General features: G+C 45.6%; 1 protein-coding gene across 1 annotated transcript in view; it reads left to right on the forward strand.

Moving 5' to 3' along the window:
- The window catches only part of LOC121863603 (serine-rich adhesin for platelets-like), a 189,137-nt gene that overhangs the window by 103,081 nt on the left and 65,430 nt on the right, over positions 1–20,626 (forward strand). The window contains exons 4-8 of the mRNA XM_042362334.1: positions 15,771–15,979; positions 16,399–16,578; positions 18,678–18,929; positions 19,233–19,385; positions 20,054–20,341. Of these exons, the coding sequence (XP_042218268.1) occupies positions 15,771–15,979; positions 16,399–16,578; positions 18,678–18,929; positions 19,233–19,385; positions 20,054–20,341 (1,082 nt within the window). The remainder of the gene's footprint in view (positions 1–15,770; positions 15,980–16,398; positions 16,579–18,677; positions 18,930–19,232; positions 19,386–20,053; positions 20,342–20,626) is intronic.

Below are 20,626 nucleotides of genomic sequence, written 5' to 3' on the forward strand. Positions count from 1 at the left end.
TCTGTGGATAGTTGTCTCGTTTTCTGTTTAATCATTATAATAGTTTCTCCTTTCTTTGTAATAATCTTAACATCCATTTTCTATCCATACATCTGACCTATAATCCATTTTCTATCCGTACTTCTGTCCTATAATCCATTTTCTATCCATACATCTGACCTATAATTCATTTTCTATCCATACTTCTGTTCTGTAATCCATTTTCTATCCGTACTTCTGTCCTATAATCCATTTTCTATCCACGCATGTCATATAATCCATTTCTTCGACACTTCATCCATTTTCTGTAATGATTTTAACTCCCCTTTACTTTAGTCACCCCCATTAATATAAATCGTTTTCTGTGATTGTTTTTAATTAATTCCCGTTTTCTCTTGTTACAGGTGTGTGTGTATGGGGTGGGTCAAGTGGGTCTTATTGCACAGGTGAGTGGAGGAGCTGCTCAGGTAATTATGACCAACTGGATCACCTGAAGATTAGGCTGTCTGGGTTATTTTATCCTTGTGATTGAATGTCCGAACGCTATCTGGGGGAGGGGTGGTGGTTGATTTGGTTAGGTTAAGTTATTGGGTTGTGACCTAAACTAACTTAACTTGACCTTACCTGACCTACCTTGATCTCACCTGACCCAATTATTTGACCTGACCTAACTTGATCTGTATTAACTTACCCTGACCCAATTATTTGGCGGCCTAAGTTGACCTACCAACAACCTAATGGGCATTAACTTTGATGGCAGGAAGAGGAAGTTGTTGATAGTAATGTCATGCTCCAGTGACGGTTCTCTGATGACTTCCTGGCATTGTGAGAGAGAGAGAGAGTGATTATGACTCTGGTATTTTCAGTTATCTCATTTTTCTGTATCAGTTTCACTCTCCCTCCCTCTCCTCCCTCCCTCCCCTCTCCTCCCTCCTCCTTCCTTCTCCTCCCCTTCCCCCTCTCACCTCCTCACATGCCACTATTTGTGTCAGAATTAATCCCGTCTATTTATAATAATATGCAAATTAATCCTCAGGTAAATCAGTTCAGTACAGGTGACACACATCCTGTAACACCTAACTAATGACTGTGTAACTCAACAACATATATATAAATATTATGTAGTGGCGTGAATAGGGTAGTTAGTGCTGTGTAGTACAGTACATAGGATCACCTGAAGATTAGTCCCTAGTTTATTTTTACCTTGAGATTAACGACACTAAGGTTAGGTTAGGTTACATTACATTACGTTGGGTTAGGTTATGTTACGTTAGATTACGTTAGGTTACGTTAGGTTATGTTAGGTTACGTTAGGTTATGTTAGATTACGTTAGGTTATGTTAGGTTACGTTAGGTTATTCTTGCCCCAAAAAGAAGACTCCCAGGTTATTACGGCTTTCCTCTTCCTCACAAACGTCTTGAAAACCTTCGTCCTCAGATCCCCAAGAACCCTTACCAGCTGACTATAAAAAAAAAACGCGGGAAAAGCCCTTACGAAAAATGGGCGGGAATTAATGAGCGGGAGCGAGCCAAGACGGATTATTATTATTATTCGCGGGTCGGTGTGTTAAAGTCTTTCTTCCCCATCTGTATACGTCTTCCCACCGACCATAAGTGACGAGGTTACTAAAGGTAGTGTGAGTCGTGATCTACCGCCGCGGGTTTACAACACATTTACACCAACATTACCCGGGGTTTTTTTTTTCAGTCCCGGGAATCGTTGTTATGATGATGAGTTGCCAACGAGGAGAAAAAATACCTTATATTTTATTTATTTTTTTTCGTTTTATTCACTCTAGTACCTTCATATTTTTTTTTTAATGTGAATTGATGCCAAGTCTTTTTTTTTATTCTGAAAAGTGATATCGTTTGGAGGATGGTGTTGAAAAAAAGAAATTGTGAGTGAGGTGGCAACATGGACACCTTCGTTGCCATGTTGTGTCTTTTGGGCTGTGGACCGCCAGACGACGATTGATTTGGAAGATGGCGAACTTGTTATTGCCGCAGCGGATGTATTTATAGTTGGGTGACGCGGCCCCAGGAGGAGGGGAGGAGAGGTGGGGGGGGTCAGGGTATGAAGAGAGGAGGGCGGGGAGATTGAGATGGATGAGAGAGGAGGAGAGACGAGGGGGGAAGTGGATGAGAGAGAAAGAGGGAGAGGGATGACAGTGTGATGATTGATGAGGGAGAGGGATGAGAGGGGAGGAGAGAGGATTATGGATGAGAGGGAGTGGATGAGAGAGAGAACGAATGTGATAATGAGAGAGGAGGGTAAGATTGAGTGGAGTGGATAAGGTGAAAAAACTAACGAGGGCTTAAGAGGGAAAATCAGAGGCTTAGTGAGAGGGCTAGAGCGAGTGATAGATGAGAGGGATGAGAGGGAAGGAGAAGATGATATATGAGAGGAAAGATGTCAACAGAGGTGGCCATGACACTAAGAAAGAAAGAAAGAAACTACCTCACAATAGATATAATTTAACAAGACGATTATAGACCTTACATAGTATAAACACTGTAGATAATTATAGGTGCATAGGAAGATATAACCAAGAGAGGGAATAATGACGGATATCGATTATAGGGAACAAACGTAGTGAAGATGTTGAGGAATAATCTGCCTTGTAAGTGGTGAAGGAAGGAAGGAAGGAAGGAAGGAAGGGATTGATGGATTGATGATAGAAATAGTATAGGGTATAGTGATGAGATGAAGTGGTTGTATGGTGAGAGGGTGTGAGGGGGGAGGTGGGAGGGGGAGGGAGGGAGGGGTGGGTGGAGGGGAGGAGGGTGGAGGTGGAGGGGGAGGGAGGGGGGAGGGTGGGGAGGGAGGGGAGAGGGAGGAGGGGAGGGAGGGGTGAGAGGGAGGAGGGTGGGAGGGCGGGTGAGAGGGAGGAGGGTGGAGGGAGGGTAGAGAGGGAGGAGGGTGGGAGGGGGGGTGAGAGGGAGGAGGGTGAGTGGTGGGTGAGAGGAGGAGGGTGGTGGGGAGGGTGAGGGCAGAAAGGGAGGAGGGTGTGGAGTGGCGGTGAGGAGGAGGAGGTGGAGTGGCGGGTGAGAGGAGAGGTTTCTTAACTCAAACGAAATAGAAGATTCTCTCTCTCTCTCTCTCTCTTATTCGTCCTATCTTCCCCCCAAATTTCTTTTGTCTTTCCTTCCTCTTTTCTTATTTTCTTTCCCCTCAGCTCCCTCCCTCCCTCCATCATTATATTTTATCCAACTTCCTTCCTTCCTTCCTTCCTTCCTTCCTTCCTTCCTTCCTTCCTTCCTACCTTCCTTCCTTCCTTCCTTCCTTCCTTCCTTCTTCCTACCTTCCTTCCTTCCTTCCTTCCTTCCTTCCTTCCTTCCTCACTGTAAGAGGCAGGGTAGAGAGTGAGTGACTAATGAATCGATTACTCTTGTGAGAGAACAGCTGATGGTGGTGGGAGGGGGAGGCCAACCCACCACATTCTATCCATCAGCCCACCACCCACCCAGAACCCACTAAGCCACCACCCACCATCAATCCTATCATTATCCCACCCACCACTCCATAACCCACCACTAACCCAGCACCCACCCATCAATCCACCAACTTAACCCACCACCACTGTGTGTGTGTGTGTGTGTGTGTGTGTGTGTGTGTGTGTGTGTGTGTGTGTGTGTGTGTGTGTGTGTGTGGAGGCGTCTCTCGATGCTTGAGACTTTAGCTGAAACGAGTCTCTCAAGTGCTTGTCTACCCATGGTTCTGTGATGTCTCGTTCTGTAATGTCTCGTTTCATGATGTTCCTTTCTGTGATGTCTCGTTCTATGATGTCTCGTTCTGTAATGTCTCGTTTCTATATGTCTCTGTTCTGTAATGTCTGGTTCTATAATGTCTCGTTCTGTAATGTCTCGTTCTGTAATGTCTCGTTCTTATAATGTCTCGTTCTGTAATGTCTCGTTTATAATGTTCGTTCTGTAATGTCTCGTTCTGTAATGTCTCGTTCTATGATGTCTCTGTCTTGTAATGTCCTCGTTCTGTGATGTCTCGTTCTATAATGTCTCGTTCTGTAATGTCTCGTTCTGTGATGTTTCTGTCTATAATGTCTCGTTCTGTGATGTCTCTGTGATGTCTCGTTCTGTAATATCTCGTGCTGTAACGTCTCGTGCTGTAATGTCTCGTACTGTAATGTCTCGTACTGTAATGTCTCGCATGGGTTGAGGTACAGTTTAGAACATGAGAGTGTAGGAAAACTTTTGTTCTTAACTGTACATGATTATTTGGGGGTGTGGATATGAAGTGGTGGAGGAGGGAGGAGAAGTGGAGGAGGAGGTGGGAGGGAGTGGAGGTGAGGGTGGAGGGAGAGGGAGGGAGGGAGGAGGAGGGGAGGAGGAGGAGGAGGAGGAGGTGAGGGGAGGGGAGGTGGGGACAGGGAGGGGTGGAGGGAGGTGAGGGAGGGGTGAGGGGTAGGGGGTGAGGGGTGGAGAGGTGGGAGGGGTCTAATTATCTAACAGGAGGTAATCAAAGCCCTAAAACAATCATTTATTCCATCTCTGTTGTGCGGCAAATATTTAAACCTGTGTCTGTGTCTGTCTGTGTGTGTGTGTGTTTCTGTGTCTGTTTCTGTCTGTGTCTGTGTCTACCTGTTTGTGTGTCTGTATCTGTGTGTTTGTGTGCCTGTCTTTGTGTTTGTTTCTGTCTGTTTGTGTCCAGGAACCACGACAAGAAACCTCATCTCATTCCTTCAATCCTTCATTTTATTTTATCTCCTTCTTACTCCTTCTCTCCATCTCTTCCTTCTTCTTCCTTCTCTCCATCTCTTCCTTCTTCCTTCTCTCCTTCCCACCCCCGTGTGTTATGGTGACCGCCTACGATAGCGGCCTGAGAGAGATATCGGACGGTGAGGGAAGGACGTGTAGAGATAACAGTTGATAAAGGTGTGAGATGGAGGTTGAGGGAGGGGAGAAGGGAGAGGGACAAGGAGAGGGGAGACAAGGGAAGGGGGGAGACAGGGAAGAGGGGAGACAAGGGGAGAGGGGAGACAAGGGAAGAGGGGAGAAGAGGGAAGGAGACAAGGAAGAGGGGAGACAAGGGGAGGGGAGACAAGGAAGAGGGGAGACAAGGAAGAGGGGAGAAGAGGGAAGAGGGGAGAAGAGGGAAGAGAGACAAGGAAGAGGGAGAAGAGGAAGGGTAGACAAGGGAAGAGGGGGAGACAAGGAGAGGGAGACAAGGAAGAGGGAGACAAGGGAAGAGGAGAAGAGGGAAGAGAGACAAGGAAGAGGGGAGAAGAGGGAAGAGGGGAGACAAGGGAAGAGGGAGACAAGGGAAGAGGGGAGACAAGGAAGAGGGGAGAAGAGGGAAGAGAGGACAAGGGAAGAGGGGGAGAAGAGGGAAGGGTAGAAAAAGAGGGGAGAAAGGGAGAGGGGAGACAAGGGAAGAGGGAGACAGAAGAGGGGAGAAGAGGGAAGAGGGGAAGAGGGAAGAGAGACAAGGAAGAGGGGAGAAGAGGGAAGGGTAGACAAGGAAGAGGGGAGACATGGAGAGGGGAGACAGGAAGAGGGGGAGACAAGGGAAGAGGGGAGACAGGGAAGGGGGAGACAAGGAAGAGGGGAGACAAGGAAGAGGGGAGACAAGGAAGGGGGAGACAAGGAAGAGGGGGGAGACAAGGGGAAGAGGGGAGACAAGGGAAGAGGGGAGACAGGGAAGAGGGAGACAAGGGAAGAGGGGAGACAAGGAAGAGGGGGAAGAGGGGAGGGGAGAGGAGGAAGAGGGGAGACAAGGAAGAGGGGGAGACAAGGGAAGAGGGAGACAAGGGAAGAGGGGAGACAAGGGAAGAGGGAGACAAGGGAAGAGGGGGGAAGAGGGAGAGGGGAGAGAAGGAAGAGGGGAGATAGGGAAGAGGGGAGACAAGGGAAGAGGGGAGACAAGGGAAGAGGGAGAGGGGAGACAAGGAAGAGGGGAGACAAGGAAGAGGGGAGACAAGGGAAGAGGGAGACAAGGGAAGAGGGAGACAGGAAGAGGGGACAAGGAAGAGGGGACAAGGGAAGAGGGGGGAAGAGGGGAGAGGGAGACAGAAGGGAGAGGGGAGACAAGGAAGAGGGGAGACAAGAAGAGGGAGACAAGGGAAGAGGGGGGAAGAGGGGAGAGGGGAGACAGGGAAGAGGGGGAGACAGGGAAGAGGAGACAAGGGAAGAGGGGAGACAAGGAAGAGGGGAGACAGGGAAGAGGGGAGACAAGGGAAGAGGGGAGACAAGGGGAAGAGGGGAGACAGGGAAGAGGGGAGACAAGGGGAGAGGGGGGAAGAGGGGAGACAAGGGAAGAGGGGAGACAAGGGGAGGGAGACAAGGGAAGAGGGGAGACAAGAAGAGGGGAGACAAGGGAAGAGGGGAGACAAGGAAGAGGGGAGACAGGGAAGAGGGGACAAGGAAGAGGGGAGACAAGGGAAGAGGGGAGACAAGGGAAGAGGGGAGACAGGGAAGAGGGGAGACAAGGGAAGAGGGGAGACAAGGGAAGAGGGGGAGACAAGGGAAGAGGGGAGACAAGGAAGAGGGGAGACAAGGAAGAGGGGAGACAAGGGAAGAGGGGAGACAAGGGAAGAGGGGAGACAAGGGAAGAGGGGAGACAAGGAAGAGGGGAGACAAGGGGAGGGGAGAAGAGGGGAGACAAGGAAGAGGGGAGACAAGGAAGAGAGACAAGGGAAGAGGGAAGACAAGGGAAGAGGGGAGACAGGGAAGAGAGATAAGGGAAGAGGGAGACAAGGGAAGAGGGAGACAAGGGAAGAGGGGAGACAAGGGAGAGGGGAGACAAGGGAGAGGGAGACAAGGGAGAGGAGACAGGGAAGAGAGACAAGGGAAGAGGGAGACAAGGAAGAGGGGAGAAGAGGAAGAGGAGACAGCAGAAGAAGTTGAGGGATAGAACATAAGTTGAGAACAATTAAGGGGTTCAGGAATACCTTCCCTTTGATGCTGTGGAGACAACACCAGCATATAGGGAAAAAGATAAAACATATCTTGTGTGTGTGTGTGTGTGTGTGTGTGTGTGTGTGTGTGTGTGTGTGTGTGTGTGTTCGCGTGCGTGTGTGTGTGTACGTCGACGGAGTGTCAGGGTGTCCAGGGGGTAATAATGTTACTAGGAGGGGAGGGGGCGATACCTTGGGTGTAATGGTAGGTGGCAGAAGGAGGGGGTGAAGGAGAGGAGGAGGAGGAGATAAACAGACAAGAGGAGAGGAAGAGGAGAATGAGGAAGAGAGAGACACCCACTTACCCTACAGTAGGTGACTACCTGCCATCCATTACATTTTACAAGCTGATTGGCTGCCGGTTGCTAAGTGAATCGTGACGTCACAGGGGCACAATTTCCAGCCATATATTTTTCCCAGTGTTTATTAGTGTCAATATTTCTTCGTAGTCACTGTTAAAAAACTGATAGATAGGAAAAAAAAAGTTAAATTGCCGATGTGACGTCATGTGTACACTTAACCAGCAGCCAATCAGCTTCAAGAATTTAAAAAAGGGAGGAGCTTACTTGATGGGTGAACTCGGAGGAATATTACAGGTAAGGACAGGTGTAGTTAGGTTCTTGAAGCAGGCAAACGTTGAGAGAAGAAGGGGTTCACCAACCCCACAAAGGAATTTAACTTCTAACAACTTAATCTACCCCACCCCATTTTAACCTGAGCTACCCTTCACCACAAGTGTGTTGTGATGCAGGTGTGTGTGTGTGTGTGTGTGTGGACAAAGGACACTTGAGCAATACTGACGACGAAAAATGATTGTTTCAGGTGGCGCTGGTGGGGGAGCAGGGGAGGGAAGGAGGGATGGGGGCAGGAGGGATGGGGGGCAGGGGAGGAGGAGGAAGGACAGGTAAATTAATGATACACTTCAAAATGACAACACCTGTGGCTGAAACCTGATACATGAAGGAGAGGAAGGGAAGGAAGAGGGGTAGGAGGAGGGAAACAGGTAGGGGAGGAGGGTAGAAAGGAGGGGGGGTAGGGAAAAGGAGGGGGGGTAGGAAGAGGAGGGTAGGAGGAGGGGGAGAGGTTAAAACAACTCTCTATCACCAGGTAATTAAGCCGCAGGCTAATTATTATTCCAGGTATTTCAAAACAAACTCAGAACCGGTATTTATTTTGTTATTATAAATTTGTGTAATTAGTCATGGGTTAATGATGAGTCTTTGTGTGTTTGGACGCCATTAAGGAAAATCAAACGAGTGACATACAGACAGACAGACGCTCACTGAGTTGCATGTTATACCTACAGTCGAGTCACAGAGCAGAGTTGAAGCCATCTTTTGGGTTGTTATTGTTATGTCTCTTTAGATGTTAAGGGTTAGTTTGGTTAGGTTTAAGTCTGGTTGGGTTAGGTTTAAGTCTGGTTGGGTTAGGTTTAAGCCTGGTTGGGTTAGGTTAGGCTGAGTCTGGTTGGCTGGGTTGTTAGGTTTGGTTAGGGTTTAAGTCTGGTTGCTAGGTTAGGTTAGTTAAGTCTGGTTGCTAGGTTAAGTCTGGTTGGGTTAGGTTGGGTTAACTTACCCAGGAAACAAAGAGAGGAGGAAACAGACACGAACGAGAACTCAGAGGAGATAAAAGAGAGAAGAAAAATGAATAACACATAAGAATAAACACAGGAATAAATTAAAAGGAAAAGAGAAACGCCAGGGAGAAGGGAGAGGGAAAAATAAGAGTAAATATGACAGAAGAAAAAATAGAATTAATGGCCAGAGAGAGAGAGAGAGAGAGAGAGAGAGAGAGAGAGGAGAGAGAGAGAGAGAGAGAGAGAGAGAGATGTCTATTAGTGTGTATGAACAGAGAGATGTGTGTGTGTGTGTGTGTGTGTGTGTGTGTGTGTGTGTGTGTGTGTGTGTGTCCAATTTGTTGTAATGGTCGGAAATTGTGTGGGTTTGGGGGGGTAATAGTTGCGTGCGTGTGGGGGAGGGGTAAGGGAGAGAGGTGGGAGGGTGAGGAGTAGATGGTTGGGGGATGTGGGGATTGGTTGATAGATGTTGGTGTATGTATGTATGCATATCTCCGTCTGATGAAAACCGACGTACATCAGTCAAGTGAGATGAGGCAGTAACTGGACCACTCTCTCTCTCCAGTCTATCTATCTATCTATCTATCTATCTATCTGCTTATAATATATTTTCCTCTTGTTCCAATTTCGTCGCAATTTTCTTTGTTCGTTTCCATTCCTGTCTGTCTGTTGCCCGTTTATTCTCCTTTATTGTTTTCTTTCACCTTTCTCCTGTATCTCAAGTATTTCTTCTTCTTCTTCTTCTTTCTTCTTCTTTCTTCTTCTCTGTCTTCCTTCCTCCGGGTGTACATTAGCAACTCCACGGATACCGGTATTTTGTTGACTCTCAGTGTCTGTAATTTTGTTTATCTGGACCAATAAGGCATTGAGGAGGAGAGAGGAGAGAGAGAGAGAGAGAGAGAGAGAGAGAGAGGTGTTAATGAACTCAGGAATATGAGTGAGTGGGGATGAAGGAGAGGGAAAAGAGGGAAATACAGTGTAATGTGTTTAAACTATGTGGAGGGGACATGGGGAGGTATGACGGGGTGATGAGGGGTCGTGAGGGGTGAGGGGTCGTGAGGGAGAAGTGAGGTCGTGGGGCAGGTTAGGGTAAGTCCTGGAGACAACTAACAAAAACCTTTCTTATTACTACTTGAAGGCTTATTGGTCCCTGGGGAAGAGAAGGGGGGAGGAGTTAGGTAAAGGGAAATGGGTGTTGAGAGAAGGGAAGGTGTGGAGAGGGGGAGAGAATCAGGAAATTGTCACCATGGAGGAGGTGTTGGAGGAAGGGGAGGTAAGATTAGTATAGGTGGGGGAGATTGTGCTTGGGTGGGGGAGGAAATTGGCCAGATCTTGTATGTTTAAGGGGGAGAGAGGTGGAGGGAGGAAAGGGGAGGAGTGAAGAGCTAAAAAGGGAAGGAATAAAGAGGCGAGAAAGAAAGGTTCTGGGAAGGGTTTAGGGAGGGTGAGAAGAGGGGAGAGGGGAGGAATGAGAGGGGAGGGAGAGGCAAGAAGAAGCGATAATGGAAGGAAGAGCGATTTTATTCACTTATACTGAGATGTGGGGGGAGGGGGAGGGGGGAGGAAGAGGGAGGAGGAGAGGTGAAAGATAAGAGCAGGGAAAGAAGAAGAGTTGACGATGGAATAGAAAAAGGGGTGGGATAAGAGAAAGAGAGGGGGAGGAGAGGAGGAAAGAAGAGAAAGAGAAGAAGCGGATGAGGAAGATAATAGAAGAGAAGGGAAGAGGATAGGGATGAGGAGGAGATTTATTTATCTGTAAGAGGGAAGGAAGGGGTGAGGGGGAGAGGTGAGGGGGGGGGAAGTGGGGGTTAAGGAGGGGAAGGAGGAAACCCAATCCAGTTTAAGATTGAAAGGAAAATCATATTAGGTAACGTAAATGTGTTAAATAATAATAATAATAATTAACGGTTTATTGAAAGAGCTTGGCAGCCAGAAGGCTGAAAATATACAGTTACATATTTGGGCATGGGTTACGAATTACAAATAATATACAAGGACAAGGGACACAAATGTATATAGTAACTTAGATGGGGATCAGCTCAAACTACAGTTCATTTCAACATAGTGACAGTGTAGGAGAAAGTTATTGGGAGTGAATACACTGATTTATTACATGTTATTGATAATTTTTACAATGGTTGGGACTGGGCTGTTTCATAGCGATCAGTTTCAGAACGCATGGGCTGGATGCGGTTGTGGTGTCGAACAGCAATTGGACAGATCTCAGGTGGTAGTGGTGTCGGGATAGAAGCCTACCAAATTTGCAGATGAGGCCGTGGGTGATGGTCAGAGAGTCGAAAGGGTCAGTGTGAGCGCGCTTGATATGTGTGTAGGAAGGAGAGAAACCTGCATGCCTTTTGCACTTTTTCTGTGTTATGTTGTGCATTTAGAGAGGGAAGACCAGGTGGGGGGAGGTAGAGCTGGGAAGTTGAATGTTGTGTATATACTGAGGAGCCAGGGAACCTGAGGACTGAGTCGGCAGGGAGGTGGAGACGGAAACTGGAGGATGGACAACTTACTGACGTGTGGTTTCCAATTTAGTTTGTTGTCTATGGAGTGAGAGAGTGAATCTAGCACCTGAGTGTGTTCGACCTAGGGTAATGGAGGGAGGTGGACGAGCTTGGAGGAGAGGTTGAGTAACCTGGTCTTGGATGGTTGATGGTGACAGGTTGTTGGTGGCCCAGTGCTGGAGACTGTCAAATTCCTGAAGGGCGGTATAGTTGGGGGCAGAATTGTTGACGCTGATCCCAATGGTGGAGACGTCGACATATTTCCAGCGAGCAGGGTTTTAGCACTGCTGATGAGCATAAGGAAGCAGAGGGTCCCATCTTGGTGCTTTTGGGGACGCCACAGGTATAGCAAATAGAGAGAATAATCGTATCAACAACAATAATAACAAAACAACATCAACAACTTGGCAGGTAAGTTTGTGGGCCGTTACCTGTAATTATGTTAGCTTACAAGTTACCCTTTGCATTAGTGTTTACTTTTATCTTGTTGTACCATTGGTTGAAAATTCATTGTGTTGTACCATTGTGTTGTACCATTAGGTTGTACCATTGTGTTTGTACTATTGTGTTGTACCATTGTGTTGGTACCATTGTGTTGTACCATTGTGTTGTACCATTGTGTTTGTACCATTGTGTTGTACCATTGTGTTTGTGACCATTGTGTTGTACCATTGTGTTGTACCAATAGGTTGTACCATTACTGTACCATCATTGCAACATCATTATCCCTTCACTGTACCATCGTGTTGCACCATCAATGTCACCTGTTGCACGGTGTATGTATAGGGAGTCTGTATAGGCATAGTATAGGCCTATAGGCAGTCTGTATATGTATAGGGAGTCTGTATAGGTACAGTATAGGCCTATAGGGAGTCTGTAGGTACAGTATAGGCCTATAGGGGAGTCTGTATAGGTCAGTATAGGCCTAGGGAGTCTGGATAGGTACAGTATAGGCCTATAGGCAGTCTGTATATGTATAGGGAGGCTGTATAGGTACAGTGTGGGCTCATAGGCAGTCTGTATAGGTACAGTATAGGCCTATAGGCAGTCTGTATATGTATAGAGGCTGTATAGGTACAGTATAGCCTATAGGGAGTCTGGATATGTATAGAGTCTGTATAGGTACAGTATAGCCTATAGGAGTCTGTATATGTATAGGGAGTCTGTATAGGTACAGTATAGGCCTATAGGCAGTCTGTATATGTATAGAGGCTGTATAGGTACAGTATAGGCCTATAGGAGTCTGTATATGTATAGGAGTCTGTATAGGTACAGTATAGGCTTATAGAGTCTGTATAGGTACAGTATAGGGCTCATAGGTGTCTGTATATGTATAGGAGGGCTGTATAGGCACAGAGCAGGGCTTATAGGGGTCTGTATATGTATAGGGAGGCTAAAGAAAGGCAGTATAGGCCTGTAGGGAGTCTGTAGGTACAGTATGTTTCAGAGTTCTGTATATGTATAGGGAGTCTGTATAGGCAGTATAAGCTTCATAGAGTCTGTATATGTATAGGGAGTCTGAATAGCAGTATAGGCCTATAGGGAGTCTGTATAGGCACAGTATAGGCTATAGAGTCTGTATAGGTACAGTATAAGCCATAGGGGGTCTGTATATGTATAGGGAGTCTGTATAGGTACAGTATAGGGCTTATAGGGGCTGTATAGGCACAGTATAGGCCTATAGGGGAGTCTGTATAGGCACAGTATAGGCCTATAGAGTCTGTATACCTGGGTTGCCTATTATGAGTTGGCATAAGAGACTGGCGCTGTATGTAAGGCGGTATAGGAGGGGGAGGGTGAGAGAGTGGATAGTGTGGGTGTGATACAGGCTGGCTGGGCGCCTCCCTGTGTGTGTGTTGGTCGGAGTATTAGAAGGCAGCTCAACTATTTCGTCTTCACAGCCAACTATTTCCTCCTTCGTCTCAAGTCAGATCAACAAGTTTCAGGCAATAACGAAGACGGTGATATCAGCCAATCAGGTCTTTCTTAAATGGTGACGTAATGTTAACAAACCAATGAGATCTGGTGGTGCTTATGACGTCGATGAAGTAAACCAGTCAAATTGTTTGGTGATCATGATGACGTCATGGGAATAAACCCATCGAACCATTTATTAATTATGACGTCACACTAATAAGCTAGTTATAATGTTTATTAACATGACGTCACATGGCAGGGTCACGTGGTCGTGTTGCAGTGGTGGGTAGTGATGGTGGTGGTGGTAGTGATGGTGGTGGTGGTAGTGATGGTGGCGGTGGTGGTGGTGGTGGTGGTAGTGGTGGTGGGGTGGTAGTGGTGATTGGTGATGGTGGTGATGGTGGTGATGGTGGTGATGGTAGTGAGTGGTGGTGGTGGTGAGTGATGGTGGTGGTGGTGGTGAGTGGTGGTGGTGGTAGTGATGGTGGTGGTGTGAGTGATGTGGGGTGGTGGTGTGGTGGTGATGGTGGTGGGGTGGTGGTGGGTGGTGGTGGTGGTGGTGGTGGTTGGTGGTGGTGGTGTGGTGGTTGGGAGTGGTGGTGGTGGTGAGTGATGGTGGTGAGGTGGTGGTGATGGTGGTGGTGGTGGTGGTGGTTGGGTGAGGTTGGTGAGTGGTTGGTGGTTGGTGGTGATGGTGGTGGTGGTGGTGATGGGTTGGTGGGTGGTGTGGTGTTGGTTGGTTGGTTGGTTGGTTGGTTGGTGGTGGATGGTGGTGGTTGGTTGGTGGTTGGTGGTTGGTGGTGGGTTGGTTGGTTGGTTGGTTGGTTGGTTGGTTGGTTGGTTGGTTGGTTGATGGTTGGTGGTTGGTGGTGATGGTGTGGGTTGTTGATGGTGAGGTGGTGGTTGGTTGGTGGTTGGGTGGTGATGGTGGTGATGGTGGTGGTGGTGATGGTGGTGATGGTGGTGGTGAGTGGTGGTGGTGGGTGGTGGTGGTGGTGGTAGTGGTGGTGGTGGTGGTGGTGATGGTGGTGGTGGTGGTGGTGGTTGGTGTGGTGGTGGTTGGTTGGTGGTGGTTGGTGGTGTGGTTGGTTGGTTGATTGGTTGGTGGCAGTTGTTGGTTGGTTGATGGTGGTTGGTGGTGGTGGTTGGTTGGTGGTGGTGGTGGTGATGGTGGTGGTTGGTGGTGGTGGTTGGTGTGATGGTGGTTGTGGGTGGTGGTGGTGGTGGTGGTGGTGGTAGTGGTGGTGGTGGTGGTGATTGGTGGTCATGGTTCACAGCATCAAGGGTCGGGGTGGCGGGAATGGAGACGCCACAATTGAGTTAGGACGGAAGATTGGAATATAATGGCGTAGAGCAAGTATTACTCTCTCTCTCTCTCTCTCTCTCTCTCTCTCTCTCTCTCTCTCTCTCTCTCTCTCTCTCTCTCTCTCTCTCTCTCTCTCTCTCTCTCTCTCTCTCTCTCCTCATCTAACATTATATATTCGAACTCTCTTCTCCATAAAGTCCGGTAAATAGAGTTTTCACTATATTATCAAACGTTACTCAGAATACCTTTATATTTCTGAATGGTTGATCATATTAATTATCTTTACTTAAATTATCGTCCTCAAAGGGTTAAATTATCATCCTCAAAGGGTTAAATTATCGTCCTCAAAGGGTTAAATTATCGTCGTCAAAGGGTTAAGGTTCCTGGTGACCACTGAACTGAGATGCAGGAGAGGAAAGACGTGGGGGGGAGTTTAATTGGCAGTTGGAGATGGTTGGAAAATAACTGCTAATGATATTGAGTATTAGTGGGAAATTATTGTACTGTATTTTGATGCTGTGATGGTGTGGTGGTGTGGTAGTGTGATGGTGTGGTGGTGTGGTGGTGTGGTAGTGTGGTGGTGGTGGTCGTGTGGTGGTGTGGTGATTATTGGTGGTTATTGATGGTGTGTTGGTGGTGGGTGTGATGGTGTGGTGGTGGTGGTTGTGATAATGTGGTGGTGTGGTGGTGTGGTTGGTGTGGTAGATTATTGAACGGTGTGATGGTGTGGTAGTGTGGTGGGGTGTGGTCGTGTGGTGTGGTGTGGTGGTGTGGTGGTGTGATGGTGTGGTGGTGGTGGTTGTGATGGTGTGGTGGTGGTGGTGTGATGGTGTGGTGGTGTGTTGGTGTGGTGGTTGTGATGGTGTGGTTGGGGTGTGATGGTGTGGTGGTGTGGTGGTGTGGTTGGTGGTAGTTGTGGATGGCTGTGGTAGTGTGGTGGTGGTGGTTGTGATGTTGAATTTGGTGTGGTGGTGGTGGTGTGGTAGTGTGGTGGTGTGGTAGTGTGGTGGTGGTGGTGTGATAGTTTGATGGTGTGGTAGTGGTGGTGTGGTGATGTGGTACTCACCCTCACCTAACCTAACCTAACCCAGTGACTGTTTGGATATACGTCGACATCAACACAGACGAGGAATAGGAGCAGCCAATCAGTGAACTCAGACCCCGGTACGCGTGGGTTTTGGCCAAATTGTGTACTGCAACGCTAGAGTGGAGTTTCCCGCTGAGGAGGAAGAGGTAGAGGAGGAGGAGGAAGAGGTAGAGGAGGTGGAGGAGGAGGAAGAGGTAGAGGAGGTGGAGGAGGAGGAAGAGGTAGAGGAGGAGGAGGTTGTGGTGTAGCCGTGAAATACGTTTCCACTGAATCACATTTGGATGAAGTTATTTGACGTCGGTATGAGTGTCTGGGGGGGGGTGAGTGGGTGGGTGGGTAAGTGGGTTGCGTAAGTGGGTAGGTGGGTGGGTTAGTGGGTATATTAGAGATTTATAATACCAATGTTAATAGACTCAGAATATTACCAATGTTTACCCAAATTACCACGACCATCTCACCACCACCTTCTTCATCCCTCCTACAGGCAATGGCAACAGATTGGACGTGGTTACTCCGGAAGGCTTGATACTATTGCGGTGTGGGCGTGTAGACCTGCTAGCCACGCCCCCGAACTCGCACGCCCACCCCCACGGTAACTATCTCCCTCCTGAAGCCTTCACCAATGACCTCCACCACCAGCACCACCACAGCGATCTCCACCACCAGCACCAACACCAGCAAGATGGAGAGAGGGTAGGTGTTGGAGAGAAGGGTGTGGAGGGTGTAGGATGGATAGATAGATAGATAGATGGATAGATAGATAGATGGATAGATAAATAGATAGATAGATAGATAGATAGATGGGGAAGACTCGTAAATAGACAGACAGACAGACATGTTCAATCAGATCTGGTTTGCTAATTCCCTCGACCATTCCCAGTTCATGTCCTCTCTCTCTCTCTCTCTCTCTCTCTCTCTCTCTCTCTCACATGTAGCTTTGACCTTTGATTTGCCTACACTGTTGACCTCTGACGTGTGTTGATCTCTGACCTCTGTTGAATCATTGATCTTGATGACACAACAATGACCCATAGGATTTCTTTTGATCTATCTATCTGTCTGTCTGTCTGTCTGTCTGTCTGTCTTTTATAACCTAACCTAACCCTTTCCAGCTGTTGGTATTCTCGCTGGGACGGACACTGTGGGCTGCAGCTGAACACAGTAACAGAAGCAACAGCAGTACCCAGCTGACTGACATCACCCATACCATCTCCTCTAGCCTTAGGTCAACGCTCTCTGCCATGACCCACAACTTACCGGCACATAGACTTACCCTTGTCGATATCTTCCAGGTGAGTTGGGGGGTGTGTGTGTGTGTGTGTGTGTGTGTGTGTGTGTGTGTGTGTGTGTGTGTGTGTTATACCTGTATCACTAATTAACCTCAAGATCAGTAACGGCTACCAGCACACAACACATTATTACATTGGACATAAATTAGGGGGTTAATCTTCATATGATTCCAAATTTTACCAGACATCAACTATACATAACATCAAAGAACTTTACTCAGTTCTCTACAGTCTTTTTAAGTAACTACACAAATAATTAAGTTAATATGATTCATGTTTACCGAAGTTATTTATATATATTTCTTGCATAATTGTTTTCAGTGGTCGATGATGAAGTGTACAAGCTGGTTATGTTTTTCAGTGTTGTTTAACCTACTTCGGACAACGTCAAAGTAAGGAATTTAATTAAATATCCAATAAAAAATAACCCGTAAGGTAAATTAAGCTTCCCAAATTCATTAAATATACAATAAAACTTTAGGGGAAAAATTACGTGTCGAGTAATTAAATAAATATCCTGAATATAAAAACAACATCTGCATGATCACTCGTCTACCAACTTTGGCTTGTTTACAAACTTTTAACGGTGTCTCTAAAGTCATAAAAGTTTTGATTAAAAAAAAAGAACTAACCTTCACTGTCATCACCAGTGGCCCGCCGAGTAAAACCCCACATGTTACTTTTATTTGGTGTGTCATGTTTTTTGTTTTTTTTTTATTAGACACCCAAGCTTATTTTCCCTGAAGTTTAACCATCTTAACATTAATCAAAGGTAATCTAATGGAATCTTCTAACTAAATGTTCTATCTTGAGTGTGTGGGGTTCAGTTTCATCCCAATCTGAGTGCTTGGGTTCAGTCCTAGAAGGGTGGGGGAGGGGGAGGGGGAGGTGGGAGGTGGAGGGGGAGGGGGGATGTGATGTTCTGTGTAAATATTTTTCGCCCATGTTTACCCATCTCGTCTGAGCAGCCTGGGGGAGGTAATACAATCTCCGCTCTCCCTGAAAGTTGACACAGCGCTTGATACGAGGAAGCGGCATAACTTAGCACTTAGTTATTCTCATATTCCTGAAGCACTGGGTTATTCTGGAGAGTCGCGGAACTGAGATTTGAATAGCAAGGAAGTTTTTCTTTGAGGTAATTCAACCGTAATTGTGAGTCCGCAGGGGGACGCCATTGACATGCTGCTCGTTATCTTGTCGGTAAATTTGGGTAACAGTTGTGGATTGTTAGCAGTTAAATTCACTGGTTGATTTTAGTAATCTTATTAATGGAAAGATATTGTTTTAGGTTCGATAATATTCACGGAGAAAATATATATTGTTCAGAAAACTTTTAAATTAATTCACATGCTCTCATTCGTAAGTGTATTAAACAAATAATTATTTTCTTGTTGCATACTGAATATGAATAATTACTTATGAGTTTATTTTTTTAATTTATTGGCTGTTTGTAAAGCTATTGTATATTAATATGTATTCTTAAATTTTATTATGTAGTTATTGAAATAGAATAACGCCTGCCACATCATTAAAGTATTCTTCATATAACAGTTGCCTGGCTGACAGTGATAAGCAATAGTGTGTTTGGGGCAACTTATTTAATACCTTCTGTGTAGATATGAAAACAATATTCTACCAATTTCTGCACATTATTATTGCGAAATTATTAATATATTTCCAGTTCCTCCCCTTGTTCCCTGCTCAGGCTAACTAAACTCCTGTCGTTATCATTATTGACACAAGTGGTAATATTAACCAACACCTCTTGATTTTTTACATATTATTTGTGTCAAAATATCCACCCCACTGTGGCCGCCAAGCTCCCTGACAAACTGATTAATGATCTGAGCTTAGAAAATTTATAAAGTAGAGCAACTGATTGTAATTAATGATCCTTCGAAAAATTTCACCCATTAAAGTTTCTCTAATTAATTATAGGTTATTAGTGTATTTTTAGATGCCATTTTTATGCCTTTTATAAATAGAATTGAACTATGGCATCCTTTTAAAACCTTTATTTAATAGTTTTAGTGCATGTATACAGGTTATATATATATTTATCATTAGTACCATACAAGACTAACTTTTCTTCTTTCTTGCAGTTATTGGTCGAGCGGCTGAATGGTCCAGATCGTCTGAACTACACGGCAACCATCAGATCCTTGTATGAAGAAGTGTTGGGCCCTCCCTTACCACCCCCTCAACCTCCCGACCCTGTGGTGGTGAGGAGACACAGGTCGTACTCAGCTCTAGATGCCAGGACCTCCACCAGTAGAAGGCCCACCTCACTCAGCTGGAGCTCCTCTAGACGCTCGACCAGTGTGGAGGACTTGAGTCACCATCAATACTCACTGGTATGTAAGGTGTTTTATATATATTCCTTTAGTTATAGACACGACTGTATTGATTGGTCGAAGTATTATGTTGTTTATTGATTGGTCGAATTAATGTTGTTTATTGATTGGTTGAAGTGATACATTGTTTATTGATTGGTCTAACTAATACATTGTTTATTGATTGGTCTAATTAATAATGCATTTTTTATTAATTGTTTAAGTAATACATTTATTGATAGCTTTAATTAATTCAGTGTTTAAGGACAGAATACAGTATTGTGTTTTCGTGATACATTTCTTTATTTTCGTTTATCACTTCAGGGGCCGGTGAAATTTGCCTCAGTCTCGCGAACACCGTCGACAAACGTTTTCCCCACAATGCGAGGTCGTGACGTCATCCGTATGTCGAGCATGCAGGATATATCTCTGCTAGCGCCATCATTCAGGACTTCCAGCAGACTGTCAGAGGATATTGTAAGTTGCCGCCGACTCTTTCACTGTGTCGGGTGATTGATATTTTACGAGTGGTGAGAAGTTGTCGTCAGTTATCATACATTTTAATAACTCCACAAAAAGGGTCAAGTTATGTGTATTTGACAAAAATAACTACAAAATGGAAAGGTTTTATTTTATTTTGTACTTTGTGTTCTGTTTGTACAATGATCCATTTACGTATACAGATAGTTCATTGGGGTTCTCAGTTCCCTTTGATTCTTATACTGTACATGTCTGTACTGTAAATTGTTTTCCTTACTTGTCTTTTAGTCTTTTCTATGTTAATTTAGATTCTGATTCTTCATGTTTTGTTTTTTCCAGTAATTCAGGAAATATTAAATCAGTTAAACTTATTATTTTTTAACTCCAAGACAAATACTGTACATGTTTTTGCCCTAGTAAATCTCTGATGCTAATTCCTGACTTTGTTGGCAAATTATTTAATATTTAGATATCCTTCAAAATCTCAATTCTGTGCTGTACTGTAATAAGGTAAATGAAAGGTATTAACTGTATTCCCCAACATGGTTTTAGCAATTTTAAGATATATATATATATTTTAAGACTGTTCTGGTCTTTGTACTGTACTAGAAATATATTTTACTGAGGCTTCACTGGACATCACATCATGTCTCTATTTTTAACAGGTATTGACAGAAAATATACCGAAGAGTCTTATAAGATCTAAGAAGAATTTCCACTCTATGGACACAATTAATTCATCAAAAGAAAATGTAATACCGAGACTTATCGAAGGGAATGACATCTCTTCCCTGGGGGGCACCATGAACCCCATCCTGGAGGTGTCGTCGACTGAAGCCTCGCCAGTTAAGACGTCGCCAAAGAGGAACGTAGGACTTAAGGCTTTTCCATATAAGGAATCAAGAACAACAATCACGGTCAGCAGAAGTGCAACTGTAGCAGGAGTCATGAAGGTTAGTACTACAGGCTTAGTGAGGTACTAAGAGGAAGGGAAGGAGGGAAGAGCATCAAGGTAGTAGAGTGCTGGATGGTGCTTGAGGATGGAGGGGTTGTGATTGATTCTGGTAGGGGGCTGATCCAGGCATTTTTCAGTGTTCGTCAGGTACTGTGTGGAGGTTGACAGCCATGAGAAATTGAGTTTTTATTTGTTCGATTTATATTGTGTTATACCCAAAGTTGACTACCATTAATGTTGTTCTTGTTTGCTGCCAGAATGTGTTTATTTTGGGGGGCTTTTA

This window comes from Homarus americanus, unplaced genomic scaffold (assembly GCF_018991925.1).
Source record: "Homarus americanus isolate GMGI-L3 unplaced genomic scaffold, GMGI_Hamer_2.0 scaffold40248, whole genome shotgun sequence".
NCBI classification, from domain to species: domain Eukaryota; kingdom Metazoa; phylum Arthropoda; class Malacostraca; order Decapoda; family Nephropidae; genus Homarus; species Homarus americanus.